This window comes from Polypterus senegalus, chromosome 3 (assembly GCF_016835505.1).
Source record: "Polypterus senegalus isolate Bchr_013 chromosome 3, ASM1683550v1, whole genome shotgun sequence".
Classification (NCBI taxonomy): Eukaryota; Metazoa; Chordata; class Cladistia; order Polypteriformes; family Polypteridae; genus Polypterus; species Polypterus senegalus.
The window spans coordinates 283,242,335-283,268,096 of NC_053156.1; the positions used below are offsets into that span (position 1 = coordinate 283,242,335).

Below are 25,762 nucleotides of genomic sequence, written 5' to 3' on the forward strand. Positions count from 1 at the left end.
GGCTAACCTGTGGAAGCCATCAGTGAGGCTGTGTTGATGTTATGTTCTCTCATTTATATCAAGCTGTTTGGTCACCACGCCACAATAATAACTAAAGCCTTGTATAGAAGAAAAACCTCAGTACAGGTGGGTGCAGAACTCAATACTGTGCACTGTTAAAATTTATCTCAAAACTATTTATCATCAATACACTAAGGATAAGCAGAGCATTTTTTTTTTTTTTGCTTGTTTTGCGGTATCTCTAGGAATGGAGAAGCAATAATACATTATTAGTACTTAAATAATAAAGTGCATTACTTGAACATTGCATTGCTAACTTTAGCACTTTAGTAAAAGTTTCTTAAGCTGACATTATTCATCACCTTTGGCCACATTGTTTTCTATATATTTGGTGGTTGATTTTTTCTCCCATCCAGATTATGGAAAGTTTGTTTCTACACTGTGAAAATAGGGTTCCATTTTGCTTGTGTAGGAGAGTTTGCTAAGTAGTTAATTGTGAAAACAGAACATTAATATATGTGTACAAAATGCATTCATAGTATAGGATTCTAAAATATATATTCAGGAATATTTAAATAATATATTTTAAATATTAGAATGTCAGTTATTGGCTGATAGCACTACTACAGTTACAAGGAGTGACTCAGAGCTAAGGACTGATAATGTACTGATGTGTGTTACGTACCAGAAATATCCATCCATCCATTATCCAACCTGCTATATCCTAACCACACATTATCAATTTTATTCTTGAGACTGCTGAAATACTTGAAACCATTTCCGTAATAGTGAACCAGCACTAAGGTTTGATGAGGTACAGATATAAAGTATGTGTGTATGTATATTACTGTAAATGAGAACTGTCCACCGTAATCTTGTGACTGCTACAATCCTTAAAATCCACTGTTACAGTGAAAAGGCTGTCTTCTAGTTGGTTATACACAAAAATGATGCAGACAGATAGACAGACAGACAGATAGATAGATAGATAGATAGATAGATAGATAGATAGATAGATAGATAGATAGATAGATAGGAAAGGCACTATATAATAGATAGATAGATAGATAGATAGATAGATAGATAGATAGATAGATAGATAGATAGATAGATAGATAGATAGATAGATAGATAGATCAAATACATTTTCTTTCACCCTAGGGGGAGGTTTGGTATTTCATTGGGATATATACTCATCAATCTAGAATTAATTATTTTGCCGGGCAGGGGAGATATTACATACTGTAGGACTCATAAGTGTTAATTCTTGCTATAACTTTTTAGAATCGTAATCGGTTATTAGATAAGCAAATTGCCTTTGAAGTATTGTACTATTACTGGTAAAACATGATGAATTGATATTGTGAATAAGATTTGAGGTACTGAACTACATAGTCTCCATATGTGTTTTTAATCATTACATAAATACAAATGATGGACATCTTTGATTTATCTCTAATTACAGGCAATATTGTGCAGTTGCTTTATACCCATATACTGTGGAGTGGTGCCTCCATTCTTTCATGGAGCGGTAAGTTTTTCTTAAAAGAACCAAGAAAAAGAAGTATTACAATTAAATAATACCCTAGTTTTTTAACTACTTACCCTTTTTAATTATTTTCTTATAGAGTTACATCAATTGAATTTTATATATTGTGGTTGTCTGAGGTAATAACAGGTCAATAACTACGATAAATGTTGGGATGCCAACCCAGCTGTCCCTGTTTACTTCCAAAGCAAAAAGAAAACTGCACTCCATGGCGTGATTACAAACAGAAATGTCACCCTCTGGTATTCTAATAGAAAACTGCTGCCTACCATTGCTTCTTGTTACAGCTTGAAGGAACTCTGTCTCTTCAGCTCTCTCGTCAACATTTGATGCTTCCTTATGGGGTGCTTAGCTTTTATGGCAAGGAGGGGCAGAAGGGGTGGAGTCAGTTGCCGTCACTGAGCAGTTTCTCAGCAAGAGGTACCGCCCCCCTTCAGCCCACAGTGGTATTACATACCTGGGAAGCACAGGTAGTCATCGACTTACGACCATGTTTGGTTATGACGGATCAGATGTAAGCAGATCTGGACGTAAAATGAAGCAATATATATATATATATATATATATTCAAACCTGACTGTATGTATTGTACTGTATAACAAGTCGCTTACGACATATTGTTTGTTTTATATCCAATTTTATCATCCTTTAAAGAATATTTTATTCTTTTATTCAATTAATGGAAGGAATTATTAAGGATAAGATTGAGCAACACATGACAAGGACAGGAGTTATTCTGAACAGTCAGCATGGGTTCAGAAGGGGGAGGTCGTGTTTTACTAACATGTTGGAATTCTATGAGGAGGCAACAAAAGGATACGATCAAAGTGGAGCTTATGATATTATTTATCTGGACTTTCAGAAAGCATTTGATAAGGTGCCACATGAGAGGTTGGGCATCAAGTTAAAAGAAGTGGGAATTCAGGGTGATGTTTTTAGATGGGTGCAGAATTGGCTCAGACACAGGAAGCAGAGGGTGATGGTGCGAGGAACCTCATCAGAACTGGCCGATGTTATGAGTGGTGTCCAGCAGGGGTCAATGCTAGGGGCGCTGCTATTTTTAATATATATAAATGATTTAGATAGGAATATAAGTAACAAGCTGGTTAAGTTTGCAGATGATACCAAGATAGGTGGATTAGCAGATAATTTGGAATCCGTTATATCATTACAGAAGGACTTGGATAGCATACAGGCTTGGGCAGATTTGTGGCAGATGAAATTTAATGTCAGTAAATGTAAAGTATTACACATAGGAAGTAAAAATATTAGGTTTGAATACACAATGGGCGGTCGAAAAATCGAGAGTCCACCTTATGAGAAGGATTTAGGAGTCATAGTGGACTCCAAGCTATCAACTTCCAGACAGTGTTCAGAAGCCATTAAGAAGGCTAACAGAATGTTAGGTTATATAGCACGATCTGTGGAGTACAAGTCACAGGAGGATCTGCTCAACCTTTATAACACACTGGTGAGGCCTCATCTTGAGTACTGTGTGCAGTTTTGGTCTCCAGGCTACAAAAAGGACATAGCAGCACTAGAAAAGGTCCAGAGAAGAGCGACTAGGCTGATTCCAGGTCTACAGGGGTTGAATTATGAGGAAAGATTAAAAGAGCTGGGCCTTTACAGTTTAAGCAAAAGAAGATTAAGAGGTGACATGATTGAAGTGTTTAAAATTATGAAGGGAATTAGTACAGTGGATCGAGACTTGTATTTTAAAATGAGCTCATCAAGAACACGGGGACACAGTTGGAAACTTGTTAAGGGTAAATTTCGCACAAACATTAGGAAGTTTTTCTTTACACAAAGAACGATAGACACTTGGAATAAGTTACCAAGTAGTGTGGTAGACAGTAAGACGTTAGGGACTTTCAAAACTCGACTTGATGTTTTCTTGGAGGAAGCAAGTGGATAGGACTGGCGAGCTTTGTTGGGCTGAATGGCCTGTTCTCGTCTAGATTGTTCTAATTCTAATTCTAATTCTAATATTGTGTAGATTTTCTTTTTTATTTTATTACCTCTTTTATTATTTTGTTTTATTATTACTTTTACTCAAATGGGTGCTGAACCTTTAACAGCTTCATGAGTCCTTTCTTTGTCTGTGTTATGTTATGTCACCAGTATAAGCCTCTCCCAGTGTTCATTGTGTTAACTATGAGAGGAGGAATTATACCAGCAGAGTTTGAGCTCTCATATGTTTTCTGTTTTAATGTTTCAGGCTGTTAAAAATAACCATTAACAGATAAAGGAGTTCTGTGTGGTTTCATTAACCCTTTGTGGCAGTTCGTATGAAGTGGCACATCGTGAGACACAACACAGAAGCTTCGTCGGTTAACTAGATTCAAAGCTGGAGCACAGCAATACAGCACATGTGGTGTAGTGAACACCGGTTACAATGGAATAACTTTCATTCACATTCGCTTTCTTTCCTTCCTCGTACTGCTGGATCACCTACATTTTTGCATCAAGATCAATTGCCCTTTTTCCTGCAATTGTTAGACAAATGTACTAGAACGTAGTTGAAAATACTGCAGGTAATAAACTGAGATCAAGATGACTGAGTCATGGCATATGGAGCTGGTGTGGCGAAATCTGTCATTTGCCCGTGAGACAGGGGAGCGGTCATAAGTCGAATGGTCGTAAGACGGATAGGTTGTAGGTCGACAACTACCTACTTGGAAGATGACCCACTGACATGTATGTGTGACGATATATATTTTTATATGGTATACCAGTACTGGAATGTAACGACAAAAGCCAAATTTATAAAAACATATGATATCAGCATTTTGTAAACTTCAACTTTCCTCTCAACACTCGCTATTGCAGTTGTTGAAAAATGTGAGTTTTATAGACTTCATAAAACAAAACTACATGCTTCAAAACAATTGGAACTTCATGGCTACCAAGACAGAAGCAGAGTGTAGGGTGGCACAATTGTGCAGTGCACCAAAGAGGCTGCAGTAAGACAGAGGATTTTGGAGTTATGCCTTATTTGCTTCAGAACCATTTTGGTTATAGTATTGAGGTCAAAAACCTGATACAGAAGTTTAAATGTAATACCAATACAGCACTAATATGTGTACAAACTTGGCAAAAAATAGCATCTCACCAAATCTGTTAAATATATTACTACTTGTGGAAATGGGAGACATTACTTTTACATCAGCATCTGTATATGGTACTTTGGGATAAGTATTCAAAATATCTTTAAAGCCTGTGTCTTTTCACATGAGCCGTACAGGGTTTGAAGCTACTGGCTCATGAGTCCAGCATTTAAGATTTAAATGTCACAACCAGTCTGTGCCTGTGTGGAGTTTTCATGTTCTCCACATGTCAATTTGTTTTTTCTCCAGTTGCTTCAGTTATCTTCCCACATCCCAAAGATGGACTTATTATTCTAATAGGTGTATTAAAATTGGCCTTGTGAAGGTTTGTGCATGCCATTCAGTACTGGTTGCTGTCTTGGGCCCAGTGTTGTTGATAGGCTCTGTCTGGGCCCTTGTGACCTTAATTATAAGTGTGCTTGATAATTTAATCTTAAACCATTTGAATTTGTTTTCATAATATTTTTAAAAATACATTTTTTTTTGGAAATTAGATGATTTATTGTCTATGGTGAAGTACCTTATCTTTACATTTTTTCATACAATTTTTTTCTTATTTCTAATCAGTTATCTGTTCTAACATTTTACAGTATAGTGGCTGCAGATTTTTGTTTCAACCAGTCTTTGTTGATAATGATTAAATTATACAGTTTGTTAGTGATTTCACTCTGCCAAAGCAAATTTCTAGATAGATAGATAGATAGATACTTTATTAATTCCAAGGGGAAATTCACATAATCCAGCAGCAGTATACTGATACAAAGAAACAATATTAAATTAAATAGTAATAAAAATGAAAAAATAAAAATAAAATTAATGTTAGCATTTACTCCCCCGGGTGGAATTGAAGAGTCGCATAGTGTGGGGGAGGAACGATCTCCTCAGTCTGTCAGTGGAGCAGGACGGTGACAAAAGTCTGTCACTGAAGCTGCTCCTCTGCCTGGAGATGATCCTGTTCAGTGGATGCAGTGGATTCTTCATGATTGACAGGAGTTTGCTTAATGCCCGTCGCTCTGCCACAGATGTTAAACTGTCCATCTTTACTCCTGCAATACAGCCTGCCTTCTTAACAAGTTTGTCCAGGCGTGAGGCGTCTTTCATCTTTATGCTGCCACCCCAGCACACCACTGCGTAGAAGAGGGCACTCGCCACTTATTACAATATAGATTTTTATTTTCTGGGGACATTATCCATATATTTTCTGGACCAGAACAGATTAGCACTTCTTGGTCTTTCTCTTTTCTTTCTTATTTGTTCAAAAATAATATTAACATAAATACTTCATAATGCATATACACTGGTTTTAATGGGACCAAGTTAACTGAAGAGAAGGTGGTCCCTTTGTAATTTGCATTTCATTATTACATAATGCCTGCTTATGAAAATAGGAAACAATTAAAATCTAAATGTTGCTGTTAAAAACTAAAAAAAGCTATTTATGATTCTGAACTAAGCCACAAAAACAGGTTGCTGTACCAGCAAATTAAATTGTCTCTAATTAAGAAACTGGTTGAAGTAAAAACCTGAAGCCAGGAGCATAATTGCAGAACGCTGATGTGACGATGCAGGTTCATTGCATGCTCCCATCTTCTGTCCGGGAGTCCTTGAACCCTACACCGTCGGTAATGTTACAGATGAGCTTAGTAGTGAGGCACAACAAAGCAAGGGGATGGTGCAAAATGTAAAGTGCTATTATTAAAACAGTCAAAAAAACAAAGTGTTTAAGTAAATATTGCAGTGCTTCAAAAGTTCAATAAATAAATAATCCAATAAAAGCAAATAAAAACGTGGAGGTTACAAATAGAAAAATAAAAAAAAGTCTTCTTAAAACAACGTGGTTAAAATAATGCAGAAAGCAGTCTTTTTAAAACATTTAAAAGACCAGTGTCTTTTTACCTGGCGTCTTTCCTGCTCCACCCATTTGGGCACCGCAACAGGAGAGTCGCCCTCTCAGCAGCTGACCTTTCCTCCATTCGACTACTAGTCTGGAGGCCTCCCAATCCCTGGCTTCGGTCGCGCAGTCATCCCGGACCGAGGCTTGGCTTTCACCCAACGGCCAGGACGCACACGCTGGGGAATCCACCACCAATGCCTCCCGACTACCGCTGCCTTCATAGCCATACGCGGCCTGTCGTACTTCACCTGGTCACTCCAGCTCCTTGCTCACTCAGCTGGAGCGACCGCTTCCTTCTGCCCCCACCGAGTGTTGGCCAAACACACTTGTTGGGGCTCTAATTCCAGCTACCTACCTGCGAGCCTGCACCGGCTATCTCTCTCTCTATCTCTCTATTCTGCTTCCTGCTTTTTCCTACAACCTCCCGTACGTCTGTCCGTCCGTCCGTCCGTCCGTCATTCGTTCTTTTTCCTTTTTGTCTTTCTTTTCACCAAACGTCTCGGGTTTCCCTTTATAATGTGTGTGGCAGTTGTGGCAATCAACAGTTCCCGGGAACAACTATGATGTGGACACTCTCTCACCTGTGCACTTAGGTGAGAAACGCCCACACCACGAATCGCCCCGAGAACTCTGTGTCTCTGTGGGCTTTTTCTGACTATGTATGTTTCCTTCTTAATTCCAAAAACATTTTAGTTGTTAGTTAAAATCAAAGGTCATAAAAACAATGGAGGACCAGATACAATACAATACAATACAGTTTATTTTTGTATAGCCCAAAATCACACAGGAAGTGCCGCAATGGGCTTTAACAGGCCATGCCTCTTGGCAGCCCCCCAGCCTTGACTCTCTGAGAAGACAAGGAAAAACTCCCAAAAAACCTTGTAGGGAACAATGGAAGAAACCTTGGGAAAGGCAGTTCAAAGAGAGACCCCTTTCCAGGTAGGTTGTGCGTGCAGTGGGTGTCAAAAGTAGGGGGTCAATACAATACAATACACAGAACAGAACAATTCCTTAATACAGCATAATAATAAAAATTTTAGAAGTACGGTTTAACAGTAGATGATATCACATAATAGGTTTGGATATTTTTAGAGTTCTGGAGACCTCATCCATCAAGCTGCCTCGCCATTTGGCCATTCCACGGCTGAAATGTTGCTCTGCCAGCCAATCTGATGAAAGGACCCCTCTTTCCCATGATTCCTGTGATCCTCCATCAGGGATGACTTTACCATAGGCAGGCAAACAACTTGTCAGGTGGGCGTGGCACCAATGCCACATTTGAGTACCGAGAAAGAAACAGAATAGGTGAGGGTTAGTATTCAAATATAATTATCATGTTACTTATGTTTTAGTGCTAATGACTAACAACAGAGATGCAGTATGTACAGTTAATCAGCAGCTCTAGTCAGGATATGCTAAACTGAAGTAGTGAGTCTTCAGCCGGGATTTAAAGGCTGAGACCGAAGGGGCATCTCTTATGGAAGCAGGAAGACCATTCCACAGTTTAGGGGCCCTGTAACTAAAAGCTCGCCCTCCCACTGTTATTTTATTAATCCTTGGAATCCTAAGCAGACCGGCATCTTGAGATCTTAATGTGCCTCAGGTTTGTAAGTCATGATAAGTTCAGACAAGTAAGCGGACCTTGGCCATTTAATGCTTTATATGTTAAAAGGAGGATTTTGAAATCTGCCCTAAACTTAACTGGGAGCCAGTGTAAGATTTAAGAACTGGTTATGTGTTCATATTTTCTTGTTCTTGTAATAATTCTTGCAGCGCATTTTGGATTAACTGGAGGCTGTATAGAGAACAGTTTGAACAGCCAGTGAACACCGCATTGCAGTAGTCAATCCTACTAGAGATAAATGCATGAATTAATTTCTCACAATCCTGTTTATTTAGAAAGCCCTTAATTTCCTAACATTTTTAAGATGGAAAAACATGTTTTGGACAACTTTGTAATATGTGCTTTAAATGACATGCTAGAGTCAAAGATAACTCCTAGATTGCGGGCTGATTCAGTAAAATTAATTGGGATTCCAACTGAGTTAAATGACACAAAATATTGCTGTGATCAGCGTCATTCCCTCCAACAATTAACATCTCTGTTTTATCTGTATTTAAAGACAAGTAGTTCTCATTCATCCATTCCTTTAATTCACTAACACAACTAATTAAAGACAACATCGGAGAAACTTCATTTGATTTAAATGAAAGGTATAACTGGGTGTCATCTGCATACGAGTGAAAATTAACATTATGTTTCCTAATGAGAGATCCCAGTGGAAGCATGTAAAGTGAAAACAGTAAAGGTCCCAGTACTGAGCCCTGCGGACACCATATTGAACTTCTGTGTATAATGATGGAGTACTGTCAGCACATTTCTGTACATACTGGAATCGATTTGATAAATAAGAACTGAACCAAGCGAGCACGGGCCTGTAAGCCCAACATCGTTTTCTAGCCTGTGCAGTAAAATAGAATGGTCAATGGTGTCAAATGCTGCACTTAAGTCCAACAACATAATTACAGTGGAGTTTCTTTCATCAGAGGATATCAGAATGTCATTTACAACCCGTGTTAGTGCCGTTTCTGTACTATGACCAGTCGAAAGCCAGACTGGAATTTCTCAAATAAATTGTAATGCGTAAGGTGTGACTGAAGCTGACTGGCACTACTTTTCTAGTATTTTAGAGAGAAATGGTAAATTTGAAATAGGCCTATAGTTATTTAGTATGTGTGGGTCTAGGTCTGACTTTTTAAGTAAAGGTTTAATGACTGACACTTTTAGTGCATCAGGTACTGCCATGCAGTAATGAACTATTGATAATGGTTAGAATAGGCTGCAAGAACATCCATTGCACTTTTTACTAGTTTTGTTGGCGCTGGATCTAGGGAACAAGTAGTGGGCTTAATTTTAGTAAAGTTAAGACTTCCTGCTCAGTTACAGGATTAAAATTACTAAAGTGCTGAATGCAATGTGCGGCAGGGTCTGCTAAGCTAGTATTTGGTTTGTACTGTGATGCTGAGATCTGGGATCTTATATTTTTAATTTTCTCATTGAAGAAGTTCATAAAGTCTGTACTGCTAATATCTGTTGGTATTTTGCACTGTTGATCTGAATTCCCATTTGTTAATTTAGCCACTGTTCTAAAAGTACCCTAGGATTTTTATTATTGCTATCTATTAATGTAGAATAGTATTCTGAGCGAGCTTTAAAGAGGGCTTTTTTATATTTATTAACACTCTCTGTCCATGCAATTTGAAAGACATGTAGCTTTGTTGTTCTCCATCTGCGCTCCAGACACTCTAATTTAAGAGCTCGAGTATTTTCATTAAACCAGGGAGAGTTTCTATGTGCTTTGATCACTTTTGTTTTAGGGGAGCCACTGTGTCCAGAGCATCTCTCAAGGTCACATTATAATGTGATGTTAGCTGATCTAAATTGTTTTCCACGTTTACATTTGATGTTAACTGATCTAAATGGTTTTCCACAATTACACTCGACTTACTCAAGGTATCTATAAATTTTGAAGCAGAATTACAATCTAGATGTCGCACTGTCTTTGTTTTAATCTGTGAGTGCGTTGGCATGGGCAGAACTAAATCAAATGTAATTAAGAAGTGATCGGAAATAACTACATTTAATGGAGTAATATTTAAATTTTGAATTTCAACTTTGTAAGTTATAATTAAATCTAATGTGTGGTTATGATTATGAGTTGGACCTTTGACAATCTGACAAAATCCTACTGAATTTAACAAATAAGTAAAACATTTGCTAAAAGTGTCAGTTTCCACATCAATGTGTACATTAAAATCCCCCATCAGAACTACATGATCATAATTTATAGCCAAATCAGACAGAAGGTTGCTAAATTCAGTCATGAACAATGAATATGGCCCTGGTGGTCTGTAGACTAGCAGTATAATTGTGTTGGAATCTGTTTTAATATTTAAAATGAATGCCTCAAAGGATGTAAAGTTGCCTAAATTTTTAGGAGTGATTTGCATTTTGTTACAATGAATTATTCCAAGGCCTCCTCCTCGACCAGAATCTCTAGACTTATGAAGGAACGAGTATCCATCTGGTGACGCCTCAGCTAGGGGACAGTGTCACATTTACTAAGCCAGGTTTCAGTAAGAAGACACAGATCAGATTTTGTACTTAATATTATATCATTTACCAAAACAGCTTTAGTGCCAAGAGAGCGAATGTTCAATAAACAGCATTTAAAACTGCATGGTTCTTTCTGAACTGCTGATATATTTTTTGTTTTAATTTGAATTAAATTTCTATTACAGATGCCCTGGTGGAGTGTCTGGTTTTATCCCTTGGTCTAATTATACACCTTATTTTTGGTTATTAATTAATTTATGGTTTGTATCAAGACTAAATTTACTGGATGCCCCACAACAGAGATTATGGATAACAGCTTCAGGAAAATAACAGGTGGGATAAACAACAGGTGATTTAAGATCACATGACTGCGGCCTGGATGGTGCTCTAATCAGTCAACCAGACAGTTTTGCTGCCATATTTTGGGATAATATATAAGATCCCCTCCAGTTAGGATGAAGACTATCTCTTTTGAAAAATCCAGGCCTTTCCCAAAAATCATCCCAATTGTTCACAAACGCTATGCTTTTATTTGCACACCAGGTTTCTAGCCAGCAGTGAAAGGAATGCAATCTGCTATAAATCACATCCCCTCTATATAATCTTGGTAAGGGACCAGATACAATTAAATTCCGACATTTTCCTTTAGCTTTGGTGCATAGAGAGATGAAGTTCCACTTTAATACCTCAGATTGCTGTAAATAAATATCATTAGTGCCGACATGCAGAAATACGGTAGATGTTCAGATGTTTCAGATCCTGAAAGCACCAATACTGTATGGGTTACCAGTCACAATGTACATTTCTGAACACACCCATACAAAGTTACACAATTTAGAATCAGCAACTGACTTCACACCAACTTCTTTGGGATGTATAAAGAAAACTAAAGTATCTGGAGATAAACTGTCATAGATGAGAGGAGAACATGCAAACTCCACAGACAATGACTGGAAAAAAAAATCTAATGCAGTATTTGAGAGTTGCATTGTAACAGCACTAACTTAATACTTCTGGCACTGTGCCTCCCATGTTCAATATATATAGATTATTAGACATTTTCAAATGTATTCCTATGTGTTTTTAGAATAAAATGGTTAAATATCTTATGTGTGTAAAAGAATTTAATTACATTAAAACACAAACAATGATTCTCACTAATACTGTTGTTTTTATGCACAGTGGTATATTGATGGAGGCCTAACCAATATGCTGCCAGTTGAGGCGAAGGAAGAAACAATTACTGTCTCACCATTTTCTGGAGAGATTGACATCTGTCCCCAGGATGACCCAGAGACTGTTAATGTTATGCAAATATGTGGATTTAACTTTTACCTTAACATGCGCAACTTTATAAGGATGTCTGATGCTCTTTTTCCACCACCAAGCCAGGTAATTTAAGAAAGATCTCTCTCTTCCTAAATTAACAACTGTAAACTGAAGAACAGAGATGAATGTTTAAGTCAGGTATATGGATAAAAAGCTTTCATAGTACAAGTTTTCATAGAACATTCAGATTCTTTGTGCATTCTCATGCACTGTGTTTTAAAATACTCTTTCTTATTAAAAAAAAAAAAACATTGTTTATTCTTTATTGTGATAATCATTGTCTCGGTCCGAAATATTTTGTTTTTGAAGATAACTTTTTAGTGGTCATTTTGACAAACTGTTATTGTGAGATATTAACAAACTCAGCACCCTCTGGGACTAGGCTTGGAAAAGAATCTTGGCTTCTGGAGCGTTAACAACAGTTAATCAATATGTTTTATATTTTTATACTAGCTGAAAAACCCAGCGTTGCCCGAGAGGAAAATAAAGTTTTTTTAATTGTTTGAGATAAACATAATTAAAAAAAACACAACTTTAGAAATAAAAGTAAATTAACAAACAATAAACCTGAGTTCGCTTCCCAAGTCCTCCCTGCGTGGAGTTTGCATGTTCTCCTCGTGTCTGCATGGGTTTTCTGTGGTGGGCTGGCGCTTTGTCCGGGGTTTGTTTCCTGCCTTGCGCCCTGTGTTGGCTGGGATTGGCTCCAGCATACCCCCGTGGCCCTGTAATTAGGATATAGCAGGTTGGATAATGGATGGATGGATGGATGGATAAAGACTCACTAATGTGCTTGTCTTGCGGTGTTGTACGTATGTTATCATCCAGTTGACGTTCGGAACCAGCCAACTCTATTTTATTTAAAAAGCAACAGGAGCGCGGTGGTGCTCAAACATAAAGAATGCTGGCAGTCACCTCCAGTTCGTCCTCGTGTTTTTTTTTATTGTTTGAGAAAAACATAATTAAAAAAACACAACATTAAAACTAAAAATAAATTAAGAAACAATAAAGACTCACTAATGTCCTTGTCTTGAGGTCTTGTATGTATGTTATCATCCAATTGATGCTCGGAACCGGCCAACTCTATTTAATTTGAAAAGCAACAGTGGCACAGTGCTGCTCAAAAATAAAGAATACTGGCAGTCGCCTGGTATATACTAAGTGTGTAAGCCCGTGCTGTTAAAAGCACGGGGTCCTAGAAAGTATTTAAATCGTCAGAACTACTCTGGGCATCTCTCTGCTAGAAGGATTCATGTTGCCGAAGTGCTCACATCGTGCATTAGCAGCTAAGCGACTGTCTTTCTTAGGAGGTTTCCTTTTGCCGGTGTACTGGCCTCGCTTGCGTATCCTCGGATCTCGAGCCCTCACCCCGACTCCACGTCTCACTTCCGGGCCGGACAGACACACACACACGCGTAGAACTCTATTTAATTTCAAAATCAATAGGGACGCAATGGCACTCAAACATAGAGAATGCTGGCAGTTACCTCCAGTTCGCCCTCTGGTGGTCGTTCCGAGTGAGCCGTACTGGTGGGTTACAGCTGATTTCACCCTACAGTATTTTTAGTCGACCACTGAGGAACATGTGTACCAAGTTTCATTAAAATCGCTCAAGCCATTCGGACGTGATGCTGGAACATACAGTACATACACACATTGACTTATATATATATATATATATATATCTATAATAATATTTTATATGTTTTCATTATATTTAATGGTAAACAATATAAAAAGGTGATTTATAAGGCAGATTACCAAAATTACAAATCTTGAAGAATGAAAAATTACACTGAACATTTATTGATATGCAGTACCAAAGCCAAAACTAAACTTATTTATATGAGCAGAAAACAAAAACTGAAACTGTGTCATTGAGGCATTAAGAAGCTTTTCAGTGCCTCAGAGGAAAAATAGGCTTTAGTTCAAAGTTGAACGTAATAGATGGAAAAAATATATATCTTGGTCACACAGAGACCACAAAGAATTTTAAAAGCTCAGTAAGGAGAATGTTTAATAGAGCTTCTCTGTTAAATGTCATGAACACACATATATACATTCACTGGGCCAGTTTAAAGTCAGCAATTAATTTAGCATGCATGTCACTGGAGTATGAAAATAAAACCAGACTATCAAGAAAAAAAAAAATATGCATACAGGGAAAATATGTGTTTACTTACAGCTCAAATAATTTTGAGGCAGCAGTACTAAACCACTCTGCCACAGTGCTACTATATTATACATACACTAAAGATCCAGAACTTTATAACAACTGACAGGTAAAGTGAATAACACTGATTATCTTATTACAATGGCACCTGTCAAGGAGTGCAATATATCAGGCAGCAATTGAACAGTGAATTCTTGAAGGTAATCTGTTGGAAGCAAGAAAGATGGACAAATGTAAGGCTAGATGACTGGGTCAGAGCCAAACAATAGGGCTTGTGGGGGGTCCCCAGTATGCAGTGGTTAATACTTATCAAATGTGGTAGGCTCATTGATGCACATAAGGAGCGAAGGCTTGCCTGTCCGGTTTGATCCCACAGAAGATCTACTATAGCATAAATTGCTGAAGATCGTAATGTTGGCCACAAGAGAAAGGATTCAGAACACACACTGCATCATAGCTTGTTGTGTGCGCAGCTGCGTATCTGCAGACCGGACATAGTGCCCATGCTGACCCCCGTCCACTACTGAAAGCGCCTGCAATGTGCATGTGAGCATCAGAACTGGACCTGGGAGCAAAGAAAGAATGTAGTCTGGTCTGATTAATCACATTTTCTTTAAAATCATGTGGATGGCCGGGTGCATGTGCATCATGTGCCTGGGGAAGTGATGGCAACAGGATGCACGGGAAGAAGAAAAGCCGGCAGAGGTAGTGTGATGTTGGCATTCAGGTGGATGTTACTTCCACGTGTACAAAATACCTGAAGATTGATGCACACCATGTACACATGTACATCCCTTCATTGCAAAGGTGTTCCCTGATGTCAGTGGCCTTTCTCAGCAGGATAACACAGCCTGCCACATTGCAAAAATTGTTCAAGAATGGTTTGCTGAACATGGCAAAGAATTCAAGGTGCTGACTTGGCCTCCAAATTCTCTAAATCTCAGTTTGATTGAGGATCTTTGTGATGTGCTGGTAAAACAAGTCCAATCCATGGAGGCCTCACCTTGCAACTTACAGGAGTTAAGGGATCTGCTGCTAACGTCTTGGTGCCAGATACCACAGAACACCTTTAGAGGTCTTGTAGAGTCCACGCCTCGATGAGTTAGAGCTGTTTTGGTGACATGAGACGGAGTCTATACAATATTAGGACGGTGGTTTTAATGTTGTGGCCAAATGGTGTATGTACTGTGCATTCTCAAATCCACTTAATTCAATTCGGCAGTGATGGGAAGGGGGTACAGAACATATCTTGACAGCCCTGGATGCACCAGAGGGAAAAAAAATAAAAATTTTACCTTTAGAGATGTGGGATACAAATCCACACAAACATGGAGTGAATTTGAAACGCCACACAAATATAGGTCAAGCACAAGATTTAAACTTAGACTGTTAGATCTGTGAGGCAGCAGCCCTATCCACTATTGCTGCCCCCACCTATGATATAATTGCAATATAATTAATAACCTTCCATTTCTTCATGTAATAAAGCAAAAACAAAAATACATCATGTAACAATTTTACTGTTGCAGAATTAGGCTAATACTGTATGGCGTTTTAAAATGATGTAAAATACAATTCAAATAAGACAGTAATCGTGAATGGTTAAGCTTGTTCACCACTAGAACAAGAGCTCAAAACAGAATCAGGACAGAGGAAATGCTGAAGGTTATAGAGATTTGGGGAAAGGGGATAAGGTTTTACCTTAGGTGTCCTTTTAGTGACTAAATCACAGTGTTTTTCTTTGTGGTCTATGTTCAGCATCTTCTAGGAAGGCCTTCTTTATAAGTTACATCAATGGACAAATGTTGACCAATAATACTTCCTGTTCATGGTGCTAGAGTGTTACAAAGTACTGCATGTTACTTCAGTATACGATATAATGTACTTTAACTTTGAGCCGGATGACAAACCACTGAATAGCAAGACCCTGTGTTTAATCATTAACATTAAGGTTTGGCTCAAATATACCTGTATGCATAAAACTACTTTATACTAGTCCAGAAGCCACAGTCCTCATTAATAAGACAAACTCAGGCTACTTCAAATTACAACAAGGAATTCGACAACAGTGCCCATTATCGCCAATGTTATTTGCGTCAACCGTCAAGCCATTGGTTATACATCATCAGAGGAAATGAGGGGATTATCAGAGAGACTTGAACGGGAAACATCACTATATGATGACATCCTTGGGGTGAAGCATAAAGCTGAGGTCCTAGTCATTCTAGCAACTAATCATTCATTATCTCTAATTGGTTATCCCACTCACCCCTTCTCCACCTAACACCTAATGTGTGGTGAGTGTTCTGGAGCCAAAGAGCTTTCGTCACATCATCCAGGTGGATGCTGCACATTAGTGGCTACCCACTCTCTATGTAAAGTGCTCTGAGTAGTGAGAAAAACGCTTTAATAATTGTAAAGAATTATTATTATTATTATTATTATTATTATTATTATATGCTGCACTATATAACAGACTTACAGTCCTCTCTAACATTAGTCTTAGATGCGTTTCAGAATTTCAGAAGATTTCCAGTTTCAAAATTATTCTGAATAAAAATGTACTTTTCCCAGCGAACTCTCTAGCAGATCATATTAGACTGGATAGCTATTCATTCCTAATATCAAAACAATTTAAATAGTTGAAGATAACCATCATAAGCAAATCATCATAAGCAAATAGCTTATAATTTTAGAAATACGATGAATAAAAACAAAACAGATATTAACAGACGGCCTATTCTCCATCTCACCTTAGCAGAGAATATTAAAACTATTAAATCCTCCTAAGTTGCTCTATCTATTCCAGAGTATCCCTATATGCATAAAGAAATTATTTTTCAAGAAATTACATTCAATCATAACATCATCCATCTGAAATTCAAAACAACCACATATTCACTAGATGACTGTGAAGATCTAAGGCATTTTTCCTCTCTTTGTTGTCATTTCAAAGTAAATAGCTGTATCTGTTAAGTTTTTGTTACTTATTTAACTTAGTAGCATGTCATTGTAATGTTATGGGTTTTGGAAATAAAATTAAATTAAATAAAATAGAATAAAATGTAAAAAAAAAAACAAAACAACTTCTTTAAGAACTCATCCTGAGAAAAATATTTTTTGTTTTACTGTAGAGGCCATTTTAATGTACCAGCAAACTTAAGTATTGCAAGTGATGTGGCTAAAGCATACTCCTGTTATCCTGATTTGTAATTTTTTCTTGGCCTACCCAGGACACACCAGATTTTACATTTTTTCAAAGATTTTGCATGCAGACTGCCCTAGTAACATTATTTGATTAATGCTTTCATTGCTATAATGGGTTAAAAGCAGAGGCACTGATCTATGCTTGTTTCACTCTTAACCCAATTTCCTTGTGAGGACCTTTGCCATAAATAGGACTTCAATGAGCCATCTGTGTCAGCAAGTCTTTAAATCGTTCAGAGCCGTTTTTTCAGCATGTCCATTCTGTCCTGCCAAAAAATGAGGCCAGGTGCTCTTTACTTACAGCAGCCATGGATGTGAATGACCATGAGTGGCAGGGTGTCCTATGATTGGACAAAATGTGGGTGGAGTCAGTTTTAGAAGCAACTTTTTAAAACAACCTGCTATGTGTTTCTGTTTACAGAGAAGAAAAACATGTATTCATTAGAGGTAGTATCTAAAATAGTGTTTATCTGCATTATCATCCTCTCTCATCTGTGTCATCCTATGCTATATCCCATATTTACAGTAATATACTTTGCAGGTTTTGAGAAAAATGTTTTTTTGTGGATATCAAGATGCCCTGTTCTTCTTACAAACTAACTGTAAGTATTCATTGAGTTTTCTTTTAATAGAACAGTGATTGCAACCTTTTGGATGTGAATTTCTCAGAATATCAAAAATATAATTAGATAACTTACTGATGACATAGAAGCATTGCAGCAAAAGTACTAAAACTAATCTTGATTAGGCTTCTGTATAAATTGGATAACACAGCATCTTACTTAAGTTTCCCAGTCCTTGAATGTAATATTTTACATCGCACACTCACTCCGTTTCATTCCCCAAAGGGACCTGAGGCATACTAGATGAAAAAACACAGTTAATCGTCTACTAATGTTTGGATTTTATGGCACAGCGGATTATCTAGATATGTGCTGAGACTGGACTTCCGTTATAAAAATATTAACTTTTGTTAATACTGTAGCCCAGTGACTTTTCATCCCTTCACTTACAGAGATATAAAAACAATTGTAATAATCGTCTATCCATTGTCTATTAATCCAGTACAGGGCTGCAAGGTGCAAATGTTTGCTCTGGCAGCAGCATGTGCAATCTGATAACCAACCCTGGAACAAGCACATGTCTACTGCAAATGGCACTCATACACACACTCGCATTGGGCCAATGTGTAGTAACCAGTTAACTTTACCTCTATCGCTTTGGGATATTGAACAATGACTCAGAGAGAACACAGATTTCAAACAGACAGTACCGAGACTTTACTGCATAATGGTGCAGTAGTGAGCAATAATATGCATTCTAATGTGTAAGCTTCTTTTTGATGAAAGGTTTTTGAATTTTGGACTTTAGCTATGATATTGTTCCTTTCTTGTATTTTTTCATTTTTAAATTTTTTAAATTAGGTCTCTTTTGATTTATTATTTTGTTACTTTTTGAATTTAGCATTTTCAGCTTTAAGTTCTGATTTTTAAAATAACTTTCTTGAATTTAAAATTTTACAGTTTGTTTCCTTTTTTTCTTTACTTAATAAATTCAAGCAATTAAAAGTTCCATTTGTTGGAAGGACTTTTTTTTACTGCCCATAAACCCCCTTTGGTTTTACAATCCTAAATTACTAATAAATAAAGTAAATTAGAAAATGTACAAGTGGCTTAATATTCAGGTATATCTGTGGATTTAGTTAATTGTTTTGAAAGCCTGGGCTGGTTATTTTAAAATTTTGTTTATTTACTTCATTAATTAAACAGACCATATTTTTATACAAAAATATATTAATAATAATCTATTTATATATTACAAAATAAAAGGGAGAATAAAATGTAATTAGTATATTTCTAAAAGCCAAATACCACTGACTCACTCATCACAAAATCTCCCGAACCATTAAGATTTGGGACTTGAAATTTGGAATGTAGGTTACCGTTGACCCATAGGTGCTCGCCAAGAAACGATTTAAAAAATTTCGTGGTCCAAATGGAAAATTTCTTATAGTTTTTTAGACCCATTTGTATGTCTGTCCGCTTTTCACGAGAGAACTACTTAACGGATATAGATCGAGTTATTTGCTTGAACATTCCATTGATTTTGCGACTTTCTCATCATGCTAAGTATCATAGTTCGCGTGTGGTACTGATTTATTACCGCAAATCCGAGAGAGAATCATCGGGCTGAGGGGAGGGGGGGGGCCCTCCTCAATCAGGCATCTGCCTCGGGCGTAACCTTAACTCTGCATAGTTAGCGAAGGAGAGAACTACTTAACGGATTTAGATCTTTGTTTTTCTAGAATTTGCTTGAACATTCCAGTTAATTTTGTGACTTCTCTCCTTGCGCTAAGAATCATAGTTTGCTTGCAGGAGTGATATATTCTCAATAATCCGAGACAGAGGCTGCGGGCCAAGGGGTTGGGAAGAGTGACGTCAGGAGTAGAGAGCTGGGTGGGGCCCTCATCACTGTTCTGTATCATTACTACACAGGCGAAGCTGTGGGGATGGCTAGTAATATACTGTAGTAAAAAATAGTAATACAATATATTAGTATAAAATTACTAAAACTTAGCAAACTAATAAAACCTGCAAAATTATGCAATTAAAAACAAAGACCAAATAGGCTTGTGGTGGCTAAAACTGCTTCCAGAGACATCAGATTCCAATTCATGAGAAAATTACATTAAGTGGATTACTTTTGTTAAAGATTTAATCCTTTAAACTCATCCTCACTTTTACCTGTTTTCTGCAACTTTGATTTGACTAGCTAAAACTTCATCATCTTTCACTCAAATGTCCTACTCAAAATAAAGTTCAGGTATTTCTCTTCCAGAATTTTTACAGCAGGGAAATTAGTTATATTGCACATATATGTTACAGAAGTATATAGTGCATCCGGAAAATATTCACAGCGCATCACTTTTTCCACATTTTGTTATGTTACAGCCTTATTCCAAAATGGATTAAATTCATTTTTTTCCTCAGAATTCTACACACAACACCCCATAATGATAATGTGAAAATAGTTTACTTGAGGTTTTTGCAAATTTATTAAAAATAAAAAAAACTAGGTTTCATAGTTGAATTAGTCAGAGAGAGAGAGAGAGTTAGGGAGAGAGTTTCTCCACATTTACTGTTTTTAAATAAACATTCATTGCATATATATCCATTATTGAAAAACAGATGGTTTATGTATTATTTGTACAATAAATAAACACTCAGCATTATGTACACGTATGTTGAATTCAAACTGAAAGATTTTTAACAATCAAAAATCACAGAACTGCTTGCATTACCTGGCATTCTTTCTTAGCTTAAAGTCCAAGACATTGCTAATAATTTCTAATTTGTATCAACAAGTCCAGGAATCTTTATTAAAGACTGGCGCAGACGTCTAAATTGCAATATTCTACGATGAAATTGAGTGTAAGGCAAAGAACTACCAATAGAATCAATTACCTCAGTAATTTTGTAATAATATTGAAATGATATATAGCATGTAGAATGCTCCACAGTGATAATCTACACACAACTCGATTGCTGAGAGACAAATGAGGGTAGAACAGCACACACATTTTCTTCCTCCCTAAGCAGCACCGTCCCACAAACGACTTGTTATTCCAGCTCAAGCACGGATCTCGTCTCAAATGGGTCATTTGTTTGCTTATTATTTGCCCTAGATAAATATATTCTTTTGCTTGTCATAATATAATAATTCAGCAAAGTGGGTGCAATTTTTGATATGATCAGTCATTAAGAGTTTGCGAGAAGCAAACCCAAAAATTTCATCCGCTTTCAACACACTTAAATATTTAAAAATTTCTCAATAATTATTGCGGTCAGTATTAACACTTGAATTTGGTGTTATTTTGTAATTGTTTCTAATTCTTTTGAAGTAATAATCACGTCTATATCTTGTCTTCTGGAGATGTTGAGGTTAAAACGCGCAAAGATCAAGTGGAAAGTGGCAACTTTTAGTGAGGTTGCCTAATTTTTTTCTTCTTTTTGCTTGATATTTACATGTAGATGATCTAAAAATTTAAAAACTTGTAGACTGTTCTTCAAAGCTATGTAGAAATAATTGCGTTGGTTTTTGCATGGTGCTCGAAAAGACAAGCAAATATAAAATCAATTTTGTACATACGGATTCAGAAATGAAGATGTACCTTTGTGACTTTTTTGATGAGCATGTTTATTCTTAAATAGTTATGCTTGCGTGAGCGTGTGCTTTGATAAAAACCCAGATTTTTTAACCTTATAGGCTAAAAGAAAGAACGGGTGTGCTACATTCTTACTGACTGATTCAACACTATGCCTATAAATATAATCACATATCTATTTAATGAACCTTCTTCACTCAGTTATAAAGTTGCAAGATGCAGAATCGCGTTATATAAAAACAACCAGCACTGAACGTTGCGCTATTATGTTTTAACCAGGATCTTAGAACGCACTCGAACACTCGGCCAAAAGAACCAAATCTAAAATGATACCAAATACATGGCGTGCGGTGATTTGGATTAACTGAAAATTCCATAAATTAGACTACTCCAAAACACACTTGGAATCATTTCTCAAATGGCAACGCATCTTTTTACTTTCACGTATACGACGTATAAGGTTAAGTATTGTAATCGTGCAAAAATACGATGTCGAGATTTTGATGAATCTCGACTTACACCTCCCTGACTTTCTCATATACGAAGTATTGCGAAAGGATTGGAATCCTCCAAAAATTCCATTTCGAGATTTTAATGAATTTCCCCGAGTCAGAAAATAACATTTTTGGAATTATGGTTATGTGTCTGTATGTGTGTGTAAGAAGGAGTTGGGGGGTGTAAAAACGTTAACTTGAGTACGCTTTCACTTAGGTCAAATAATTTTTCATACACGTATTAGGTACAAAACGTAGATTTCTATCAACTTTTGGGCTATTTCCTCTGCAGAGTCAGATTTATGTAACATTACTTTTATTGGGGAGATTTTTTCATTTCGCATTAACTGCTACTATCTATCCTTAGTTCTACCAATAACTCTCTCAGGCATCACTCGGCGCGTAAATGAAACACCACACCCCCTTTGTGGTCATCTGACTCACCATGGCGGTTCTAGTTGCGGAAGTACGTAAAGGATGGGACGCATACGCGCGTTTTTTCTTAACTTCCACGCACCACGGATAGTTTGGCGCTAGTCAGGTGGGTGTATTTGTTCGGCAAAATTTTTTGACAGAGGTGTGCAACGTGTTAGATTTTATGGAAAATAAAATAATCGGCTCAGTTTTATTCTTCCACTTTTGAGTTTGTTTGTGATCCAAAAAAAAAAAAATCAAGAATTTGATTATATATACTGCCTCTCAACATTAGGAGTATTAAAAAAATTAAGTATGGAATAATTTGCCAAGCGGATATCAGTCGTAAGTATCAGATCAGTACAATATACATAGAGTTTATTACCAAGGTGATGTTCAACATTATTTTAATTAGTAAGATTAACTCAATGTAAAGCTGGTTAGATATAACTACATCTACCCTGAGATCTTGGATGTTTTAATTAGCGACTTTAAATTGATTATGTTTGATATACCCTTAAGAAAAGTAATGGATATAGGACAAAGTTATTCCCAGTTATCACTTGTAAAAGTAAGATCTACAAACATATCAGTGTAGTGTTCGCTCTGTGTATAGAATATTTTAACACCTGATCTGCAGTAACTGCCACATCACATGTAGGCCCTTTTTCAAGCGGATCTCGATTTGTAAACCTGTAAACATCAAACACCTTGCATCTCTCGTATACACGTTACTGCTTCCACAGTAATGTACATACTTTAGCAGTGTGCTGAAATTCATGAAGGTTAAAGAGATGCCGTACTTGTGTTTGAGTCAAATAAGTTAAGCGTTGTGGTAATGATCAAAATGCTACTGATTAATGAAAAATGACTTGGCATTATAACTGTTCAAAAGATCCCCTAACTTAAACGTAGCCCAAGTTTTTAGAGTATAGTACTTTTTCAGTTTATTAAATACAGCTTTACAACAGTTGTTTTTGTTAATGTAATTCCCAGTATGAGTATGTTGCTTATTACTCCCATAATTATGTGGCACCACATCAGGATGTGACATGTTTGTCTTGTGCAGTGTTTTTGTAAGTCATACTCAAGGCTTTCTGGATGTCCTTCTACTAAGGACAGTAAACACTGCAGACTATAATCTGAAATTGCAGGCATAACTCTGGTTCAAAAGCATTGCAATATTTGTATTACATGAGTAGACATTTTAGTATAATGATGTTTCAAATTTTGGTTTAAATAAAGTTAAAAGTGATGTGTGTGGTGAATGACAAATGAGATTATGTTTAATGAGCAGTGTCTGGTGACACATGGTAAGTGATAAGTGTGAGCTGATGTGTGACTAATGATAAATTACAAATGATGCATGACACCAAATAATACTGATGCTTGATGATAGGAGAAGTAAAAAATACTGACACCATACAGTAGCTGTGTGTGTGTGTTGTACTGATGTTCGTATCAGTGGAACATCTGTAGTACCGTGCAAACTGGCAATATATTATATTATATATATATATATATATATATATATATATATATATATATATATATATATATTTTTTCATTTTGTAAAGCACTTTGAGCTACATTTTTTTGTATGAATATGTGCTATATAAATAAATGTTGATTGATTGATTGATTGAATAAAAACAAAACCATTGCAATCTCATTCTGCTGTCTGCTCACTAATTCCCACCTACAGTCAATGCGAAAACTGGAGTTTTTTTTTTTGTTTGTTTTTTCTGTTTCCCCAGCAATCTGACCTAATCATCGGACTCGTCTTTAGAAACAACTGTGATATTCTACAGTATATAATTACTCTACTTTTTTTTACTAATTATACATCTATGTATTGTAAGCTTGTATTAATTTATTTTTGTTCGTTTTTCATTTTTATTCATAACTAACTTAATTTTTCTTTTGTTACAACTCTTTCTTTGACATTGTGAAGCACAGTAAGCTACATCCTCTATATGAAAATGTGCTATTGAAGTAAATGTTGTTGAGAAAGAAAATCTTCTGTTTCCTGGCAGATTGCATTTCTTAATGTAAATTAAGCAACAGTCTGCTACATTTTTAGAATGATAATTAGACAAACACTTTGTAGATTGATTCTTTACATTTATTGAACTGTGAAGATATTGCAGATTTCTAATAAAAAATAATACTTATTTGTAGTACTACAATAGTAGGTAAATTAACTAGTATGGGGGAAAAGTTCTCACTCTTGGGATGTCACCAGGAAATGCTGGTTGCAACATTTATGTGGAGTATACTTCAATGTTTAGGGAATAGCATTATCTACCCTATCGATCATTATCCATCTTAAAATCTTAAGACTGAAAGGTAAGAACACTGAAAGGTGACATTTTACATTATGTAATATTTTGAAAAACTAAGAATTGCAATAAATGCAACTTGCATATCAAGCAGAAGTAGTGAGGATATGCTGGACTGAACAAGGGCCATAGTAGCTTACATTATTCATAATAAGCTGTGGCACTGGGGGGCAGCATTGGCAGTTGAATGCATGGACCTTTGCATGAAAGAAACACAATCTGCTGTACCATTAGTTTCTTTTCAGTCAGGTGTAGGACTGCAAATATTTTTAATGACAATAGTGAAAGTCGCTTCTTCTTTTTATTTGTTCAACTAAATTTTCCATAAATAGTTGTGGTATCTTGTGTGCTTTGTTAAGACAATTGTTCTTCAAAGTAAAAAAAAACAAAACATTATGGAATGATCATTCCTTTCCCTTATGGTCAAGCCTTTTACTATATATAACTGGAAACTTGACACTTTTCTTTAACAATTGCACAAACTTAAGATGATATAAAATGAATATAGCGTAACCTAATAAGTAATTAATTATAGTACAGTACTGTTGATTTGTACATTTAGTGCCAAATTTAATGAATAAGTGGAAAACTGTTTTGGATATCTCATAGCTGCCGTACCTTTTCATTTCTGAAATTAGAGCTCACATAGCTTCAAAACCAGGATTCAAAAGCTCATTTTCCTAGACTGTCCTTTTATTAATACTGTATAGTATAATACACTTCAGCATATTGGTGTGGTTTCTTTATTGCACCAAACAATCTGCCTTACACTATCAAATCTTTTACAAACTTAACTGTTAATTTATAAAATAGCACAATTTGTGTATATTGCCAAGACGATATGTTTCAATAGGTGATAAACAAATTTCTTTAACTTGCAGCTCTACAGCACTTTCAATATTTGTCTTTTGGAGTATAGATAGATAGATAGATAGAGTATATTCTTTTTAAAGATTTAAATTTGGTTTATATCA

At 36.3% G+C, this 25,762-nt stretch overlaps 1 protein-coding gene across 3 annotated transcripts in view; it reads left to right on the forward strand.

The window, feature by feature from the left end:
• LOC120526251 (patatin-like phospholipase domain-containing protein 1) overlaps positions 1-25,762 on the forward strand; it is a 55,940-nt gene that overhangs the window by 18,769 nt on the left and 11,409 nt on the right. For 2 of the 3 annotated variants that reach the window (XM_039749329.1, XM_039749328.1), the window contains 3 exons: positions 1,466-1,531; positions 11,850-12,059; positions 17,915-17,975. In XM_039749329.1, coding sequence (XP_039605263.1) covers positions 1,466-1,531; positions 11,850-12,059; positions 17,915-17,975 — 337 coding nt within the window. The remainder of the gene's footprint in view (positions 1-1,465; positions 1,532-11,849; positions 12,060-17,914; positions 17,976-25,762) is intronic. The other variant, XM_039749330.1, reaches the window with a different exon arrangement.